General features: G+C 42.1%; 1 protein-coding gene across 1 annotated transcript; it reads left to right on the forward strand.

Moving 5' to 3' along the window:
• The first annotated feature begins 873 nt into the window (after positions 1-873).
• Positions 874-15,139, forward strand: LOC100562781 (zinc finger protein ZFP2). The gene is made up of 5 exons (XM_003228751.4): positions 874-951; positions 2,627-3,229; positions 7,649-7,731; positions 11,700-11,820; positions 12,677-15,139. The coding sequence occupies exons 2-5, from the start codon at positions 2,650-2,652 to the stop codon at positions 14,455-14,457; spliced, it is 2,565 nt and encodes an 854-aa protein (XP_003228799.3). The 5' UTR covers positions 874-951; positions 2,627-2,649; the 3' UTR covers positions 14,458-15,139.
• Positions 15,140-20,851: the final 5,712 nt, after the last annotated feature.

Genomic DNA, 20,851 nt, shown 5'->3' on the forward strand with positions numbered 1-20,851 from the left:
GAACGCATTGGGGTTTTCATTTTTTGGCCTGTTCCTGGGGTTATTTTGGGTGCTGATTCAGAAAACTGCTTTGGATGGACCGCATCAGCTTTAGATTATTAAAGATGGTTTTCTCTGTGCGAGCAGATGGCGACTACTGGATGGCATTGGTTCTGTATTAGTAACGAGAGCTGATGTGGTCTAAAAGGTAAAGGTTTCCCCTGATGTTAAGTCCAGTCATGTCTGAATCTAGGGGTTGGTGTTCATCTCCATTTCTAAGCCGAAGAGCCGGTGTTGTCCGTGGACACCTCCAAGGTCATGTGGCCAGCATGACTGCATGGAGCACCGTTACCTTCTCACCGAAGCGGTACCTATTGATCTACTTCTGTTTGCATGTTTTCTAACTGCTAGGTTGGCAGGAGCTGGAGCTAACAGCGGGCGCTCATTCTGTTCCTGGGATTTGAACCTGGAGCAAGTTCAGCAGCTCAGCATTTTAACACACTTTGCCACCGGGGCTCCTATGTGGTCCATCCAATGCATTTTTCTGAATCAGCATCTCAAATAACCAAACTGAATCCAAAGTTGCCCAAAAACTGATTCGTAACCCCTTTGGTGGAGCCCGCAGTGGGGTTAAACCCCTGAGCTACTGAACGTGCTGACTGAAAGCTTGGGAAGTAGGGTGAGCTCCCGTTGTTAGCCCTAGCTTGCCAACCCAGCAGTTCGAAAACATGCAAATGTAAGTAGATCAATAGGTACCGCTCTGGTGGGAAGGTAACGGCGCTCCATGCAGTCATGCCAGTGGCCACATGGGGAAGTGGGGAGGGGGGGCATTCCTTGGGAAGGAGGCGTGGTCGGGGAGGAGAAAGGGGCGGGGCTTGGGAGTGGCCCCGCCCCCAGCAGCAGGAGAGTGGTGGGGCGAAGAAGCAGTCCCTGCAGAGGCTCCTTCCGTCTCTTCCCTCTCCAAGCCATGCGGTGAGACCTCCTTCCCCCTTCGTTGGGTTTTGTGGGGAGGGGGAAAGGGGGGAGACCCCTCTGTTAGAAGACCCAACGTGGCCCTTCCAGCTCCCTTCCATCCTTCCCTCTTCTCCATCCTTTGGTTCTTCTTGAGCCTCTATTCCTGGCATAGGCAAACTTCAGCCTTCCAGGTGTTTTGGACTTCAACCCCCACAATTCCTAACAGCCGGTAGGCTGTTAGGAATTGTGGGGGTTGAAGTCCAAAACACCTGGAGGGCTGAAGTTTGCCCAGGCCTGGACTAATCCATTTCCTCCTCCTCCATAAAAACAGTGAAGTTCTCCAAAGTCCACCTTGGAGACCAGACAAGGGATGGAGACACACATAAGGTGTGAATCAGAGCTGGAGAAAAGGGCCGCAAAGTCAGAAGCAAGTCCAAGTAGGCAACAGTTTTGGGGCAAGCTGGGGAGACGAGGAACCTACTGGTCCAAGCTTCAAAATTAGAACTTATCAGGTTATTACAATATATGGTTCATGTGATAACACTATATGGAAAATGTGATGCTATTCTGAGGCCATTTTAGAGTTGGTAATGAGAGCAAGGTATGTTGTCGTAAGAGGCATCTGCATCACAGAATGAGCCTCCCGTGGCCTAGGGGATAAAAGCCTCGTGACTTGAAGGTTGGGTTGCTGACCTGAAGGCTGCTAGGTTCGAATCCCACCCGGGGAGAGCGCGGATGAGCTCCCTCTATCAGCTCCAGCTCCATGCGGGGACATGAGAGAAGCCTCCCACAAGGATGGTAAAGACATCAAAACATCCGGGCAATGTCCCCTGGGCAACGTCCTTGCAGACGGCCAATTCTCTCACTCCAGAAGCAACTCCGGTTGCTCTTGACACAAAAATAAAATAAAATAAATCACGGAGAATCCCACCCGGGGAGAGCGCGGATGAGCTCCCTCTATCAGCTCCAGCTCCATGCGGGGACATGAGAGAAGCCTCCCACAAGGATGGTAAAGACATCAAAACATCCGGGCAATGTCCCCTGGGCAACGTCCTTGCAGACGGCCAATTCTCTCACTCCAGAAGCAACTCCGGTTGCTCTTGACACAAAAATAAAATAAAATAAATCACGGAGAATCCCACCCGGGGAGAGCGCGGATGAGCTCCCTCTATCAGCTCCAGCTCCACGCAGGGACATGAGAGAAGCCTCCCACAAGGATGGCAAAACATCAAAACATCCGGGCGTCCTCTGGGCAACGTCTTTGCAGACGGCCAATTCTCTCACTCCAGAAGCAACTCCTGTTGCTCCTGACAAAAAATAAATAAATCACAGAATGAATGCACTTTGGGGCCACTTGGACTGCATTGTCTCCATGGTCTGCCATCCTGGGAAGGGAGTTTGGTGAGGCACCAGCACTCTTGGGCAGAGAAGGCAAAGGACTTTGTTTCACTACAACTCCCAGGATTCCTCTCAGTTTCAGAACTCTATATACAGGGAAACAAGGGAAGTGGGGTGAAGATGAGGGGAAGGGGAAGGGAAGAGCAATAAGGGGATTCCCATAGTGTTACTTCATGAAGTTTGATCTAAGCTGCCAGGGCTCCGCTTTTCTCACAGTGGCAACACAAAAAGAACACTTTTTAAATATAATAATAGATCATTAATCTGGCCTTCATCTCCCCTTTGTCTTGCATAGCCTTTGCTTCATGACATCTACAGATGGAGAAGGGAAGAGGTTCTTCAGTCTTGATGGAGCCCAGAGTGAAGCTGGAGGAGTCAAACCAGACCAGCCCTGAAGGGGGAAGAGAGCCCAATGAAATGTGGGACAGGAGAACTGTTGGATCCCCAGGCAGAATGGGTCAAGATGCCCTGGAGGAGAAGGCCTTCAGGGCAAACCTTCGGTACCAACGCTTCCAGGGCTTTCACTTCCAGGAGACTTTGGGGCCCCGAGAGGTTTGCAGCCGCCTCCACTCTCTCTGCCGCCTGTGGCTGAAGCCAGAGAAGCACTCCAAGGCGGAGATGGTGGACCTGGTGCTCCTGGAGCAGTTCCTGGCCGTCCTTCCTGCGGAGATGGAGCGCTGGGTGAGGGAATGTGGGGCAGAGACCAGTTCCCAGGCCGTGGCTTTGGCTGAAGGATTCCTCCTGAGTCGGGCAGAAGAGGAGAAGGCGCTGCAGGAAGAGCAAAAGGAGAGAGAGGACCTTCAGGCCCAGGAGGCCCCGTTGGAGACCAGCAAGACGTTCCCTTCCAGGTGGATCAAGCTGGAGGAGGAGGAGGAGGACACAAGAGCTGCTCCACCAGGTGAGAGGCCTTTTGCTTGTTTTCGCTCTCAAGGTTCCTCCACATATATGGTCTCTCGTTATATCCCCAGTAAGACTTGTCTTGAATAGATGGATTGTTACAATGTTTTTAAGAATAGTTGTTAGAGTATCTAGATGCATGATGGTATTGTATGAAACCGGTTGTGTTATCAATAACTTTCCTTTCTTTTCTTTTTTTTTTTTACGAATTTTTATTTTTATAAAACAATAAAATACATACCGTACACATACAAAGCATTTACACTTCCCACCACCAACACGAGAATTGTTTTCATTTACATATTCATTTCTTCTTGAGACAATCTTTATATCAGGGTTGTTGTATGTCTTTCGGGCTGTGTGGCCATGTTCCAGAAGTATTCTCTCCTGACGTTTCGCCCACATCTAGATGTGGGCGAAACGTCAGGAGAGAATACTTCTGGAACATGGCCACACAGCCCGAAAGACATACAACAACCCTGTGATCCCGGCCATGAAAGCCTTCGTCAACACAATCTTTATATCTTTATCTGTATACATTTCCATTCTATATACTATATAACATTTGTATCTTATTTCTTATGGCTTGATCTCCGGATTGATTCATGATATAGTTCTTTACCCTTGTCCATCTTTCTTCCATTTCTCTTGTTCTACAGTAGAGTCTCACTTATCCAACATAAACAGGCCGGCAGAACGTTGGATAAGTGAATATGTTGGATAATAAGGAGGGATTAAGGAAAAGCCTATTAAACATCAAATTAGATTGTGCTTTTACAAATTAAGCACCAAAACATCATGCTATACCACAAATCTGACAGAAAAAGGAGTTCAATATGCAGTAATGCTATGTAGTAATTACTGTATTTACGAATTTACCACCAAAATATCACGATATATTGAAAACATTGACTACAAAAATGCGTTGGATAATCCAGAACCTTGGATAAGTGAGACTCTACAGTATTGTATGAAACTGGTTGTGTTATGAATAACTTTTCTTTCTTTCTTTTTTTACGAATTTTTATTTTTATAAAACACAAAAAATACATACCGTACACATACAAAGCATTTACAATTCCCACCACCAACACGAGAATGGTTTTCGTTTACATATTCATTTCTTTTTGAGACAATCTTTATATCTTTACCTTTATACATTTCCATTCTATATACTATATAACATTTATATCTTATTTCTTATGGCTTGATCTCCGGATTCATTCATGATATAGTTCTTTACCCTTGTCCATCTTTCTTCCATTTCTCTTGTTCTATTTCCATCAGTTTTTAAAACATTTAATTTCACATTCATAATTTCAAATTCCATCTGCTCCACCATATATTGTTACCATTTATTTACTATCCATTTGGATTTATCTTTCCACCCTAATACTATTATTGCTTGTTCACATTCAATTATTGCTTCTCTTATTTCCCTTTTATTTCCTGTTTCCTCTCTTTTCCCTAATACAGTAGAGTCTCACTTATCCAACATAAACGGGCCAGCAGAACGTTGGATAAATGAATATGTTGGATAATAAGGAGGGATTAAGGAAAAGCCTATTAAAAATCAAATTAGATTATGATTTTACAAATTAAGCACCAAAACATCATGGTATACAACAAATGTGTCAGAAAAGGTAGTTCAATTCACAGTAATGTTATGTTGTAATTACTGTATTTACGAATTTAGCACCAAAATATCACAATGTATTGAAAACATTGACTACAAAAATGTGTTGGATAATCCAGAACGTTGGATAAGCTAGTGTTGGATAAGTGAGACCGCTGTTTCCTTTGTTATGACCCACTCATTTCCCTAGTATTTGATTTGACTCATTTTGTGTAGTCTGCCAAAAATATTGTACATATTGGAATGGGATAAATTATTGGGTTGAAGGGGGGAAAAGACCAAGAGTAAGGAAAAAAAAAGATAATTGCAAAAGAAATGAAAGGGGGATGGGGCTGTCCATGTTATGAATAACTTTTCAATAACTTTAAAGCATGGCTTCTTTTATTGCAACTTTCAAGTAAAAGAAAGTGTATCAGAACTTTTACAAAAAGAATGACGTGAGACATACAGACATATAGATTCTATGAAACTACATTGGATTCACAAACAACCTACAGTTACATTGGCTAACAAACAAACAAACAAAGGGGAATTGTATTTTTATTCAGTATTCACAGCAACGTGAACTCCAAAATCACAAGTGACCAGGCTGCGTTTCATTGCAGATCTGACACTCCCTAGGTACAACATCTCTCTCCTTCCCAAGGACCAGAACATAGAGGTTGAACAGCACAGCTGTCTGTCACAATTTTTGGATTGTAATAAGGTCTCTTATATAGTAATATTTCTTGCTGATGTTCTTCAAAATTGTAAATAAATTATAGATGTTTTTCTATCTTGGAACATCCTGGCTTCATCTCTTCCTGGACAGATGTTGACTCTTCTTAACTGTTGTTGGTAAATGTAAAACCTTGTGTTGTTTTCCTTCTTAACATAAGAAACCTTGGAAACATTTCCTTAACTTAAAGAACCAATGTCTTTGACTAATGTAAACACATTGTTTCCCCCAAAAGTTCAACAGTTAATCATGGTCTCTGGTCATCAATACTATTGGATAAACACAGATGTCTATTCTAAACAATGTAATGAGCGATACAAAACACAATAATGGTTCAAAACATAAGTAGTACACAATATGTATATTGGAGCATCATATATATATTACATTCACAGAATCAATGCTCAATCCTTTGGTATATAACCCAAAAGTCCTCAAACTTTTAAAGCAAAGGGCCGGTCCACAATCCTTCAGACTGTGGAGGAGCCGAATTATCATTTGGAGAAAGAAAAAACAAAAACAAATTCCTATGCACACTGCACATGTCTTATTTGTAGTGCAAAACAACAACAACAATGAAAGAACAATACAATATTTAAAAATGAAAACAATTGTAACCAGCATAAACCTATCAGGATTTCAATGGGAAGTGTGGGCCTGCTTCTGGCCAATGAGATAGTCAAGTGAATTAGGATTGTTGTTGTTGTTGTGTGCCTTCAAGTCATTTCAGACTTTGGGCGAGCCTAAGCCCAAAATTATTTATTTATTCATTTATTACATTTATATCCCACCCTTCTCACCCTGAAGGGGACTCAGAGCAGGTATATGTACATACAATATATTATATTATTAGCATAGCACAATATTAGCATTATATATTACTATATTGAACTATGCCACTTTACTGTAATATTATATGTAATATATAACATATAATCAATATTATTATATGGTATTATTATTAGTATTATATTGTATAACATTATAATATTATTATTAATATTATATGTATATACAATATAATATATTATTAAATGACCTTGGAGGGCTGCATCTGGCCCCCAGGCCTTACTTTGGGGACCCCTGCACTATACTGTAATACTATATGTAATATATAACATATAATTAATATTATTATATGGTATTAGTATTATATTGTATAACATTATAATATTATTATCAATGTTATATGTAAATACAATATATTATTAAAAATGATTTAAAAATATTATATTATAAAACTGAGGGCGGGGGCCAGGTAAATGACCTTGGAGGGCCGCATCCAGCCCCCGGGCCTTAGTTTGGGGACCCCTGCCCAAAAGTATCTAACTCAGTATTATAAATCAAACAAAATGATATAAGTCTCTGCAGTCCTAAAAGGATTAGATTGGCTTAAAGGCAAAACCGATTCAGAGTCTCTGCAGTTCTGGAAGGATTCCTCAGGACTTCACAGGTTTTCAAACAACAGTAAAGCCAAGGAGACAGAGTCAATGCTGATGTAGATCTTGAGTAGCTGGTTATTGCCTGGAGTAGGTGGTAATATATCCGCTTACGCCGTTTACAACTGCCAATCTAATCCTTTTAGGACTGCAGAGACTTATATCATTTTGTTTGATTTATAATACTGAGTTAGATACTTTTGGGTTATATAGTAAAGGACTGAGCATTGATTCTGTGAATGTAATATGTGTATGATGCTCCAATATACATATTGTGCACTACTTATGTTTTGAACCATTATTGTGTTTTGTACAGCTCATTACATTCTCTAGTCATCAATGTCAGCAGTTCAGCAACTTTTAATTACAGTTCCTGAGTGTAGTTATTTCCCAGGCCTCAATATTTTAGTATTATGTCTTCAGCCCATTTAGGCCCCATCCATACATACAATTCCATTCAAATCATATATCATATTTATTCATGACATATTCAATGAACGCTTATGCCAGATAAAACTTTCTTTCAATTCTTTCTGTTCCTTCTCTTTATATGTCCCTTTTTGTGTTTTTTTAACTAAAATATAGTAATGAAGCTGCTCTTTCCTTCCTTTCTTTGGTATTTCACAGAGGAAGAGCCAAGGATGTTGGGAAGCCACAATGGCTTATCTGTTTGTGAAGCAGGAGAAACGGCCTCCATGGAACAGGATCAGGTAAAGGGATGGAAGTAGAAATGGACTGGAGATAATTCTGGAATTGTCCAGGGCCACGTCATTTATTTATTTATTTATTTATATATTTCAAATATTTCTATCCCGCCCTTCTCACCCGGAGGGACTCAGGGTGGTATACAATTGGCAACAATTCAATGCCGATACATCATTAAAAACAACAACATATAAAAATATATTACAACCAATTAAATACAGTATAAAATATAAAACTTAAAACATGTGGCTGGAAAGGTTTATTTATTTTATTTATTTACAGTATTTATATTCCGCCCTTCTCACCCCGAAGGGGACTCAGGGCGGATTACAATGAACACATATATGGCAAACATTCAATGCCAACAGACAAACAACATTCAGTTTTAGACAGACACAGAGGCATTTTTTTTGACATCTTTCCAGCTTCATGATTCCAGCCACAGGGGGAGCTGTTGCTTCACCGTCCATTGGTGGCTGTTCTTCCTCTTCTTTTCCTCGTGAGCAGTTTTATGGTGTTGCAGATTAGTTAAATTAGCCTCCCGCATAAAGCGTCCCTAAATTTTCCCTACTTGACAGATGCAACTGTCTTTCGGGGCTGCTAGGTCAACAGCAAGCTGGGGCTATTTTTTTTTTATGGTCGGAGGCTTAACCCGACCCGGGCTTCGAACTCTTGACCGCTCGGTCAGTAGTGATTAATAGCAGCTGGTTACTAGCCAGCTGCGCCACAGCCCGGCCCCAAGGTTCTTCCATTGGTTTGTTTTCTGCTTCTGCCCAAGTTTCATTTCAAGTGATCTCAGGATGCAGTTCTCTAAGGCCTTCCTCTTCCATTTGGCCCACAGAATGTTTTCCACTTTGGTCAGAATCCCCCGTTCACACTATCAATAGATCAACCTAGTTGTATGTTATGGAAGAACCACCTGGGAGTTGACTTCTCGGTGGGTGCTCTCAGGACCCAGAACTCCCTTCCCAAAGGATTTCTTTCTCCAAACAGAAGAAGGGTTTTCTGTTCCAACAGGCTTTGAAAAACAGATGCTTTGGTTGGAACAGGGCTCATAGAACACTTTCCAGTATTGTGACTTTACTGTTTCCCTGGTTTTAATTTTATGCTTTTGAACTTCTGGATTTGTGAATGTTTAACTAGAGCTGTTTTAATCTGCTGCAAACTTTAATTCCCTAACTGGGGAAGATAATGCCTGTCATGGTGGCAGACAATCCTGTCGGAGCCCTGGTCGATCTCTGGAATATGGTGGTGACCAGGGCGGTGGACACAATCGCTCCTGAACATCCTCTCTTGTCTAGCAGAGCCAACTCAGCTCCTTGGTTTACCAAGTTGCTAGCGGTGATGAAGCAAGAGAGGCTGAGACTTGAGTGCATCTGGCGGACGTCTCAGGTCGAATCCAATCGAACACGGGCTAGAGCCTCACTTAGGGCCTATTCCACGGCAATGTCGGAAGGTGTTCTCGACTGCCCGCATTGCATCTGCAATGAATAGACCAGTGGAGTTGTTCCAAGTGGTCAGGGAACTTCTCCATTTTGGCTCCCAAGGGGATATTCCTGATCCTCCCCTTCTTGGGCAAAGTTCTGGAGCAAGTGGTAGCTTCTCAACTCCAGAGATTCTTGGATGAAAAGGATTGTCTAGATCCCTTGTAGTCTGGTTATAGGCCTTGTCACGGAATGGAGACAACTTTGGTCACCTTGGTGGATGACCTCAGCAGAGAGCTAGATGGGGAGTGTGTCCCTGCTGGTTCTCTTGTATAGCTCAGCAGCTTTCAAGACCATCAATAATGGTATCCGTCTGAATCGGCTCTCCAGAATGGATCTTGAGGGCACTGTGCTGTAGTGGCTCCACTACTTCCCAGGATCGTACCCACATGCTACCCAGATGGTGATGGTGGCACACACCTGCTCAGACGGCTGGCCATTGACCTGTGGGATCCCGCAAAGTTCCATTCTTTCTCCTATGCTTTTCAACATCTACATGAAAACCACTGGGTGAGGTCATCTGGAGTTTTGGAGTTCTCTACACAGACGACATGTAACTCTACTACTCTTTTCCAACCCCCTCCAAGGAAGTTCTCTGGTGCCTGGCCGGTGTAATGGACTGGATGAGGACTAATAAGTTGAAACTCAATCCTGACAAGGCAGAGACCACCCGGTCAGTTGCAGGGCCAATCGGGGTATAGGGTGGCAACCTGTGTTCAATGCGGCTACATTCCCCCTAAGGACACAGGTCCACAGCCTGGGGGTTCTCATGGATTCATCACATACACTTGACACTCAGGTGCCGGCGGTGGCCGGGAGGGCCTTTGCACAGTTAAAACTGATGTGCCAGCTGCGACCGTAACTTGAAAAGCAATGTACTCTATATGGGGCTGCCTTTAAAGATGGCTCGGAAGCTCCTGCTAGCTAGTGCAAAGGTCGGCAGCCAGATTACTAACTGGGGCTAGTTATAGGAAGCATACAATGCCCCTACTTAAGCAGCTCCACTGGCTTCCGCCAAGTTTCTGTATCCAATTCAAAGTGCAGGTTGTTACTTATAAAGCCCTATACACTTTGGGTCTGACCTATCTTCGAGACTGCATCTCCTTCAGTGAACTGTAATGAGCTCTGAGATCTGCTGTAGAGGCTCTTCTTTCAATCCCACCACCATCCCAAGTACAGTTGGTTGGGATGAGAGAGAAGGCCTTCTCGGTGGTGGCCCCACAGCTCTGGAATGCCCTCCCTAGAGAGATTGGGTTAGTCCCCACTCTCCAAGTTTTTCAGTCTAGTCTAAAAACATGGCTTTTTAAACATGAAGGTGTCATTATTACATCTAAGGCTCTTTCAGGCAGGGGGGAATCTTTTTATCCCACCGCTGCCACCAATTGTAAAGGAATCTTAATTACGAGGAGCTTAATTACGACTGCCACCAAATTATAAAAATTAATAACTGCTGTCACTAATCTGGGAAGATGGAACCACCAATTGAAATAATTTAGCCACCAAAGACTCAGGGAGCAGACCTGTTACTTTTGCTTCTTTTTTCTTTTTATTCACTCTAGATGGTAGCGTACTTGGTTTATAATATATATATGACAGAGGCTTCGATGTTGGAAAAACAAGAACAAGTTTATTCAGGCACAAAGCTTAATGGTTACAATGATGTTTCTCATGAAGAGGTATTCTTATTAACAGTTACAACACTAGAATAAGATGAATCAACTCTCTAAAATATTACTTCTTTTACTTAAGGATACTCTATTCCTCAGCCACTTTTATACCACAGTCACCCCTGTGATCTGCTATCACAGATTCTCTGTTCCTTACTAGGACACAGATTATATCAAATAGGTCACCAAACTTATTTTAAACTGGCTCAAAATGACCAATTGAGTTTCCCTAATCCCCTTAACCTAGGATCAGTCTTCCCTGTGCCTCATCAGAGCACAGACTGGCTCTCTTTTTTAAAAAAAACTCTGCTCTTCCTCAGCTAAACGGCAGTTGGCTCCGCCACTTCTGCATGGCAACCAGCCTCTGAGTGCTGAGAGCAGCAACTGCAATACTTACCCTTCTAAAACACAAACACATAATTAAACATAACATCTGTATACCAAAAATTTGTACTTCATTACAGCCTTTGACCTTGACCACATTTTAATTGTTAGATTTGAGGACTTAGTGATTGCTTCACTCCGCCACTGAATTTTAAATTGAAGACAGCCTGTTTTATCTGCAGTCACTGCTGCATTTTATGAATTTTAAATTTTTGTTATGTTATGTCTTATGTATGTTCGCTGTTGTACATTTATTTTGCCATCATTTATATGCTTATTTTTATTGTTTATTTTATGTGCTGCATCTTTGAGTGCTTTTGTGAGCCACCCAGAATCCCTTCGAGGAGATGGTGGGGGTATAAATAAAGTTTATTATTTGTTATTATTAATAGTGCAAGAAGCATTACTAATGTCCTTGTCCTAATTCTCTTCTTTCAGGTGACTTTTGAGGATGTGTTTGTACATTTCAGTGAGGAAGAATGGGCCCTGCTTGATCCGGATCAACAGGCCCTGCACTGGGAGATCATGGGAGAGAATTATAAGATGTTGGCCTCTTTCGGTAAGGATCTGTCTGCATCTTGTTCTTAGAAATCAATTTTGGAAATGAGACCTGTTTCTGAAGTCTTGTTGCATAGCTTAGGATCATGATTCTTCTTTGAAACTCTCCTTTCATTGTTCCAGCTGAATTTGTGTAACTATGTTTTGCACCCATTTGGCCATACGGTCTTTCTCTTGTTCTTCCTCCTTGTCATATCATAACAACAATTTAGACATTATTTAAATCAAATAATCATTCCCTCAATACAACTGAATTTCAAACTCTGATTTAACTACTACAAGTCCACAAAGAGATGCCAACTGAGGTGGGGAGGAACTGAGGAGCGTGCAATAACACCAATTTGGGAGAGAAAGCTAATAGCCCAGTGGACAGATTCATGATTCATGATCCAACATGATCTTAATAGATTAGGAACTGAGGCAAAACAAATTCATTTAATTTCAACAGGAAGAAAATCCCTAAATCTATATTTAAATTAATGGATTATATCATATTTCCAGCTTCCTGCACATACAAATACAACAACTAAAAATGCTTTCTTCTTAGGAAAATGTAAGACATTCATCCAGAACTGATGTGTCTTTGAGATCTCAATCTGTAACTCTTAAAAGCTTGACAATTTTACTCAGAATATTGTTGGATCATAATCCTGTTGCTTGGGTGTTGTTTAATAGAACAAGAACATTTAATTGGAAAATTAAAGTTATTATTTGAGGATGAAAAAGTGTCCTTGACAATGAAGAATCAAAGTGAACTTTTGAAAGGAGCATGAATAAGAGGATGATCTGGGCTGCTAGCTAGTTGACTGATTTCCTGCTTCTATTTTCTCATGCCTTCTTAATGTTTTTTCTTTCAGGTGGTGCTAGAAAAGAGAGTGAAAATGGGACAGCATCATATAAAGTGTGGTTTAAACCAGCAGAATATATTGAGGGGGAAGAGGGAAACCTGGAAACGGAAAGAGAAGATTACAGAAGGAAGGAGTGTTCTGCCAGTATGAGGGAAAACACAGTTCAAGAAACTGTAGATGAAAGCAGGGAAATTAGGAACTGTCTTGTCCTTGAGACTAACTTCTTGCATGAGGACTCATGCCTAAATGGTGATAGCACCATCCGAATAGAGAAAGGACAACCTCAATGCCATCAACAGGAAGAGAGTTTTGGGTCTAGTATACACCTCAGAAACTATGAAAAACCACAAATTGTGGCTAAACTATATAAATGCCTGGAGTGTGGGAAAGGATTTTCTGAAAAGAGAAGTCTTATTGGACATGAAATGAATCACAGAGGAGAGAAACCCTATATGTGTTTGGAGTGCGGGAAGAGTTTTTCTTTGAGAGAACGCCTAAAGCTCCACCAAAACACTCACAGAGGAGAGAAGCCATTTAAATGCCTGGAGTGTGGAAAATGTTTTTTTCAGAAAGGAAACCTCAACAAACACAAAAGAACCCATACAGGAGAGAAGCTATATAAATGCCAGGAATGTGGAAAAGATTTTTCTGAAAGGAGAAGTCTTATTGGACATGAAATGAATCACAGAGGAGAGAAACCCTATAAATGCACTAAGTGTGGGAAATGCTTTCATCTCAAAGGAGTCCTAAACAAACACCAAAAAACCCACATGGGAGAGAATATATATAAATGCCTGGAGTGTGGAAAAGGATTTTCTGAAAAGAGAAGTCTTATTGGACATGAAATTAATCACAGAGGAGAGAAACCCTATAAATGTCTGGAGTGTGGAAAGAGTTTCTGTTGGAAAAGATCCCTAAAGCTGCACCATTACACCCACATGGGAGAGAAGCCATATAAATGCTTGACATGTGGAAAAAGCTTTGTTGAAAATAGAAATCTCACTAGGCATGAAATGACTCACAGAGGAGGGATGCCATATAAATGCCTGGAGTGTGGAAAATGTTTTCATCATGAAGGAGTCCTAAACACACACCAAAAAACCCACACGGAAGAGAAGCCATATAAATGCCTGAGGTGTGGAAAACATTTCTTTCATAAAGGAAACCACAAGAGACATGAAAGAACCCACACAGGAGAGAAGCCCTATAAATGCCTAGAGTGCGCAAAAGGTTTTTCTGATAAGCGAAGTCTCATTGCACATGAAATGAATCACAGAGGAGAGAAACCCTATAAATGCCTGGAGTGTGCAAAAGGTTTTTCTCATAAGCAAAGTCTCATTGCACATGAAATGAATCACAGAGGAGAGAAACCCTATAAATGCCCGGAGTGTGGAAAAGGTTTTTCTGATAAGAGAAGTCTTATTGGACATGAAAGGAATCACAGAGGAGAGAAACCCTATAAATGCCCGGAGTGCGGAAAAGGTTTTTCTGGTAAGAGAAGTCTTATTGGACATGAAATGAAACACAGAGGAGAGAAACCCTATAAATGCCTGGAGTGCGGAAAAGGTTTTTCTCATAAGCAAAGTCTCATTGCACATGAAATGAATCATAGAGGAGAGAAACCCTATAAATGTCTGGTGTGTGGGAAGAGTTATAGCCTTAAATCCATTCTTACAACTCACCAGAACAGTCATACAAGAGAGTGTGGGAAGAGGTTTGGCTTCAAATCAGACCTCAAAAATGTCCAGAATACTCTTATAGAAGAGAAATCAAAGACATCTCTGGATTGAGGGAAGAACTTCCATTGGAGAACAAGTCTGAAGGCCCACTAAAAAAACTCACATAGAAGAGAAGTAAAAAAGCCTGGGACCTGATAAGAGTTGAACTGCAAACTGAATTTGAACTCAAATAATAACAATGTTTAGACAAAGAGAAATTAAACATATTCCTGCCTTCTGGAAAAGCTGAGTTCCACAACAAGCTTTCACAATGCAGTAAGAAACCCACACAGGAAATAAGCCATGGAAATACCTGGAGTGTGTTAAGGCCTTCACTTAGAAGAAAAATCCCATTGAACATGAAATGAATCTCAGAGGAGTGAAGCCTCTATGCTGAGAGGGTGGAAAGAATTGTGTCTTCAAATCAGGTCTCAAAACTCTCCAGGAGAGGAAGCGTACACACGACAAGAGTGTGGAAAGAGTTCAGTCCTCAGTAGGCAGCAGAATGCTCACACAATGAAGGAAACACATGCGGACAGAAAACTGCTCTAGCCTTTGTATTGATGCCTTCTTGTCTAGACTGATAGCAGATTCCAGTCATTTTGGATCTTTTCTTGGCCACGCTGGTTTCCTCCTGTTCAGCTCTTTTTTGCTTGTTTTAGAAAGTTCACTGAAATGTGCTTTGTTTCTTGTATTCTTTTGGAAATGCCCAGAGAGAAATAAAGGCATCTTATGGCCTGGTGGTGTAATGGTTTGAGCCTTGTACTGTCCTTCTGTAAGGCAGAGCTTGCAGCCCGACTTGGCCTTGGAAACCCACTGGTGTGTCTGGAACAAGTGACATTCTCTCAGCCTCAGAGAAAGGCTGCCTCAAGACCCAAACACTAACCTAGGCTTACCCTGTTTAGTTTCAAAAATCAGAATTTGCTGCTTGGAGGCATATTGTCATCATACATACGCACACATACATACACATGTACCACTTGTTTTTCACATGTCTACCAGTTTCCCATCAAAATTCCCCATCAGTATTCAGGATGGGAGGAGAAAGGTCAGAGAGTGAGACAAAACAGAACAACAACTACAGACATTCAGGAATGAGGGGCGAGGGATTCACTTACCTTAGCTTAATTCTATCTGCTTCTCTTTGAGGACTTGAGACTAGAGCAGCATAGGGTTGAATTCCAACAGTTTTGTGCATGGCATCTCCCATCTCCTGGCAACCATTTTTGCAGAGGCACTTGACATTTCTCAAATATCTCAAACGTCTGTTTGGGGCTCCAAAGGTGGAATGCCTGCAAATGATCTTCCATTATTGAAAGATCATTCCATTGAAGGAAAAAAAATCTCTCCTTAAAACGAGAGGGATTGGCTCTTGAGCTGAACCTTTCTTTCTCGTGGATCACAAGGAGCCATTTGGGACCAATGCTGGGCTGAGGAGACTTTCCAGGAAGGGAAGGAACAATAGTTGCCAATGGGCACAAAGAACTAACACTTGCAGAGCTCTTCCTATTATTTAAACACACCACTGGAACGTACCCGAGAAAAAAGTGACCAAAATGATCAAAGATCTGGAATACACACTATCTGGTAATGGTGTTGTTGTATGTCTTTCGGGCTGTGTGGCCATGTTCCAGAAGTATTCTCTCCTGACGTTTCGCCCACATCTATGGCAGGCATCCTCAGAGGTTGTGAGGTATGGATAAACTAAGTAAGGAAAGGAAAGAATATATATCTGTGTAGAGTCCAGGGTGTGGCAAGAGTCCTTTGTCACTGGGAGCCAGCATTAATGTTTCAGTTAATCACAATCAAAGCCCTGACAGACCGTGCACAAAGAATCTGCAAACCTCACCACCTCCAAGGTGAACTAAACCACCAAAACTGGGCTCTACAGGCCAATGGATACTCCACCACAGACATCAAAAGAGCTGCAAGGCCAAGAACAAGCCATGAGAGTCAAGACAAAGATCCACCCAGAGGAAAGGTGTTCTTACCATACATCAAGGGAACCACTGACCGCATAGGCAAACTGATGAAGAAGCACAACCTACAAACTATCTACAGACCCACAAAGAAAATCCAACAAATGCTATGGTCAGCGAAGGACAAGAGGGATCCTCTCTCTTCTGCAGGAGTCTACCGGATACCATGCAGCTGTGGACAAGGCTACATAGGGACCACCAAACGCAGCATCGCCCAAACACGAGTCAAAGAACATGAAAGGCACTGCAGACTAATTCAACCAGAGAAATCAGCCATAGCAGAGCATTTGATGAACCAGCCTGGACACAGGATATTATTTGAGAACACAAAAATGCTGGACCATTCCAACAACTATCATGTCAGACTACACAGAGAAGCCATTGAAATCCACAAGCATGTGGACAACTTCAACAGAAAGGAAGAAACCATGAAAATGAACAAAATGTGGCTACCAGTATTACAAAACTCCAAAATCAAAACAGTAGATGGGAAGCAACACTCTGAGGGCTTGACTGAACAAAGGATGCCCTCAGGCAAGAGACAAAACATTTCCAATGCTAATTAGGGTGATTAACTGAAACATTAATGCTGGCTCCCAGTGACAAAGGACTCTTGCCACACCCTGGACTCTACACAGATATATATTCTTTCCTTTCCTTACTTAGTTTATCCATACCTCACAACCTCTGAGGATGCCTGCCATAGATGTGGGCGAAACGTCAGGAGAGAATACTTCTGGAACATGGCCACACAGCCCGAAAGACATACAACAACCCTGTGATCCCGGCCATGAAAGCCTTCGACAATATATCTGGTAATGCCCGGGTTAGGTAATCTGTAATGCTATTTATTAGAAAAAGACAGTCTTTGCTTTTGTTTTTTTATGAATGCTCTCATCGTGATATGCATAATGATGTGGGTGACTACCACTCCAAAATTCATGGGTCAATCACCTCCAAACCAGGCCAGTATCTCTAAAATTGTCCATTTTGAGTCTGTGTGCCAAATTTGGTCCAGATCCGTCCTCAGCTGGGTTCAGTGATCTCTGGATGTGGGTGAATTACCACTTCCAGATTCCAAGGACAATCATCCTGCAAACCCTGCCAGTACTCAAAAGTTGGCCAATTCCTGGATTCCAGGGTTTGTTCCCTCCAAATCCGTGATTGGTCTCTTTGCCAAGTTTGGTCTAACGCAGCAGCTCTTGAATATTTTCTTTAAAAACCCTAAAAATCCCTTACCTAGATGACCCTTAAACAAAAATCTTGTTTTTCCATGAAAGTGTTGACAGGACATGTTCTGCCTGACATTTGCTATTTGCTCACAATATAAAGTCATGCATTATCCAGCAAGCCAAATCATTACTGCAGTTTACATGACCTTATATTGTGCACATTATTTATTATTCAATTGATACTGTAACTCCCAATGTATTATGGCAATTGCAATTTCTTCATAAACTTTGTCTTCTGTAGATGGTGGCCAGGCCACTTTAAATTCCTGTTAAACTTAAACAAAGTTGTTAGTTCACTTGCCAGCCTTTAAAAATGCTTTTTCTGATGTCTCCAGTACTTTCCTTATTCTCCTGCAATTTAAATAAATACAATGAATCATATAAAAGTTCTCAGATCCAACACATGCATATCATCTTCAGAAGCCTTTTTTTCCTGGATCACCTCCTCTCTTTGAATCTTGATCAAAACGGGAGGCTTTTATTTATTTATTTATTTATTTATTTACATCATTTATATTCCGCCCTTCTCACCCCGAAGGGGACTCAGGGCGGATCACATTACACATATAGGCAAACATTCAATGCCTTTTAACATAGAACAAAGACAAGACAAACATAGGCTCTGAGCGGGCCTCAAACTCATGACCTCCTGGTCAGAGTGATTCATTGCAGCTGGTTGCAGCTGGCTTGCTCTCCAGTCTGTGCCACAGCGTCTCATTTTTTTTTTCTGTTCGGTTCTCCGTGTCCTTTTGACTTTAGGTCTAGATCCGTCGTTGACAGGGTTCTGTACTACAACTCCCAGATTCCAAGGCCAATCAGCCGCAAATCCCGCCAGTACTCAAAAGTTGGCCATGTTGCGTCTGTGTGCCAAGTTTGATCCAGATCTGTCACCAGCTGGTGTGGGTGAACTACAGCTCCAGGATTCCAAGATCAACTACCCCCAACCCCCGCCTGTATTCAAAGTTGAACATGTTGGGTCTGTCTGTGTGCCAAGTTTGGTCCAAATCCATCACCGAATGGATGTGGGTGAACTACAACTCTCAAAATCCAAGGTCAATCCCCCCCAAATCCTGCCTGTATTCAAAGTTGGCCATTTTGGGTCTGTGCCAAATTTAATCCAGATCTGTTCTCAGCTGGGTTCTGTGCTCTCTGGATGCATGTGAACTATAGCTCCCAGAATCCAAGGTCAATTTCCCCCAAATCCTGCCTGTATTAAGGTCTGTTTTGTGAGGGACTCCTCCCTCCCTCCTCCTGGTCACAAGGAGCCCTGCCTGGGACTGGCTCTGGCCTGTAAGGAGGCTGTGGAGGGAGGCAAGGAAGGGATTCAAAGGGGAGCCCGTGGCAGAAATTGTCAGAAATATTCAATAGTAACTGGGTATTTTTGATTACAAAAGTGTGAATCAAGCACTGAAAGAATTACTAAGCTGAAGCCTGTTGTAGTAGGCCAAAGTTAGTGTCGCCCTGAGGAGAATGAGTAGGCCGAAGTCTATGGGGATGATGTAATGGGTTGACTGGAAAGACAAGTGTCAGCAGCTGATTGGCTAAGCGTGCCAGGAGCTAACATTCTGATTGGCTAACTGTCTCTGGCTTGCTGCTGAGAGAAACGGTTTGAGCTGGCATTTTTACCTCATAGAGTGAAGAGGTAACAGGTAGGGAATCAATGGCTGCCGACTCTCTGAAGCCTGATCATTTTTAAGGCAATGAAGTATATTTAAAGACTGTTTTAATAGAACTGTTTATTCCCTCTGTTCTCTGGAAGAAATCAGAGAGATTACTGTATATATTGTTGCTCTGTTTGACCTATTGAACTGAAGTAAAGTTACTGTTACTTATTTCACAAACCTGAGTGGCACGTTATTACACTTCAAGGTAAACTGCTTGAGAAGCCGTGGTAAAGCTTCTGTTTATTTACATCTGTAACAGCCAACAAAGCCTGTTAGAGTTAGTTTGCCTTAGTGAGGGAATTCCTCAGTCAGTGTGAAGTAAATGTCAGTTGAGAGAAGCCTCGTGTTTAAAGCTTCAGCGTGTGAAGACTAACACAGTTCATAGGTTCAGTGTGAGGAAGGCCTGATATGAGTAGGCCTGATATGAGAGAAGCCTCATGCGTAAAGCTCCAGTATAAAGGCTGCTGCGTGTAAAGCGATTGTATTTCTTTATCTGTGTTATAGAAACCTTGTTATTGTAAATAGTAGTGAAGTCCTTGGTGGTGCAGTGGGTTAAACGTCTGTGCCGGCAGGACTGATGACTTGAAGGTTGGGTTGCTGACCTGAAGGTTGCCAGTTTGAATCCAACCAGGAGAAAGCGTGGATGAGCTCCCGCTATCAGCTCCAGCTCCATGCGGGGACATGAGTGAAGCCTCCCACAAAGATGGTAAAAACATAAAAATAAAACATCCATGCACCCCCTGGGCAATGTCCTTGCAGATGGCCAATTCTCTCACACCAGAAGCAACTTGCAGTTTCTCAAGTCGCCCCTGACACACAAAATAAGGTAAATAGTGCAACTATATTACTCTACTAAAAAGAAAAGCCTTCTACGGAAGATATAACATTAGTCTGTGTGTGTGTGTTTTTTTTGTCACTTTGGGCTACTGGTGCTGAGTCGTGCTGCTGCTGCTGAGCTGCTCTGCTGTACATTTATGAGGAGGGTCTTTTGTTACTAAGCCCACTCGCCCTACAGAAATGAGGGGACCACGTCATGGTTTGCAAAAAGCACTCTGCTATGTGTATTAACTGGAAAATGCAGTGCATGAAGCCATTTGGCTGAGCCTGCAAAGACCTGGGGATTGATTTTGATACTGTTTCTGTTCTGCTGCTGCAGAACCAGTCTGGACAAGCTTTTCAGTGCTGACTGAGTACTGCTGGTGTGAAGAGAGCAGTGTATTCAGAGAAAGGTCTTGCTATTTTGAGGCCTGTTTGCTGCTGAGAAAAGAGGGAGAAGAACCAGGACTGTATTCTTCTTTGAAGCAGATCTGTGGACTAAGAAAGGACTGCTTATGATTGTGGACTTCTGTAAATTATCAGAAGGACCATTGTAAATACTACTGTTTTCTTTTTAATCTCTTGGAATCAGTAAAATTCCTGTATTTTTGTTTCCGCAAACCTGAGTGGCATGCTATTGTTCTGTGGGTGACTCTGGATCACGGGCACACGTAAGAACTTCCATTCATCATCATCATCATCAATCATCAATAGACCAGTCCCTGGGACATTGTGATGCTGTAAACAGAGCACTGCTTTTTTGCCCACATAAAGG

Source organism: Anolis carolinensis, chromosome 2 (assembly GCF_035594765.1).
Source record: "Anolis carolinensis isolate JA03-04 chromosome 2, rAnoCar3.1.pri, whole genome shotgun sequence".
NCBI classification, from domain to species: Eukaryota; Metazoa; Chordata; class Lepidosauria; order Squamata; family Dactyloidae; genus Anolis; species Anolis carolinensis.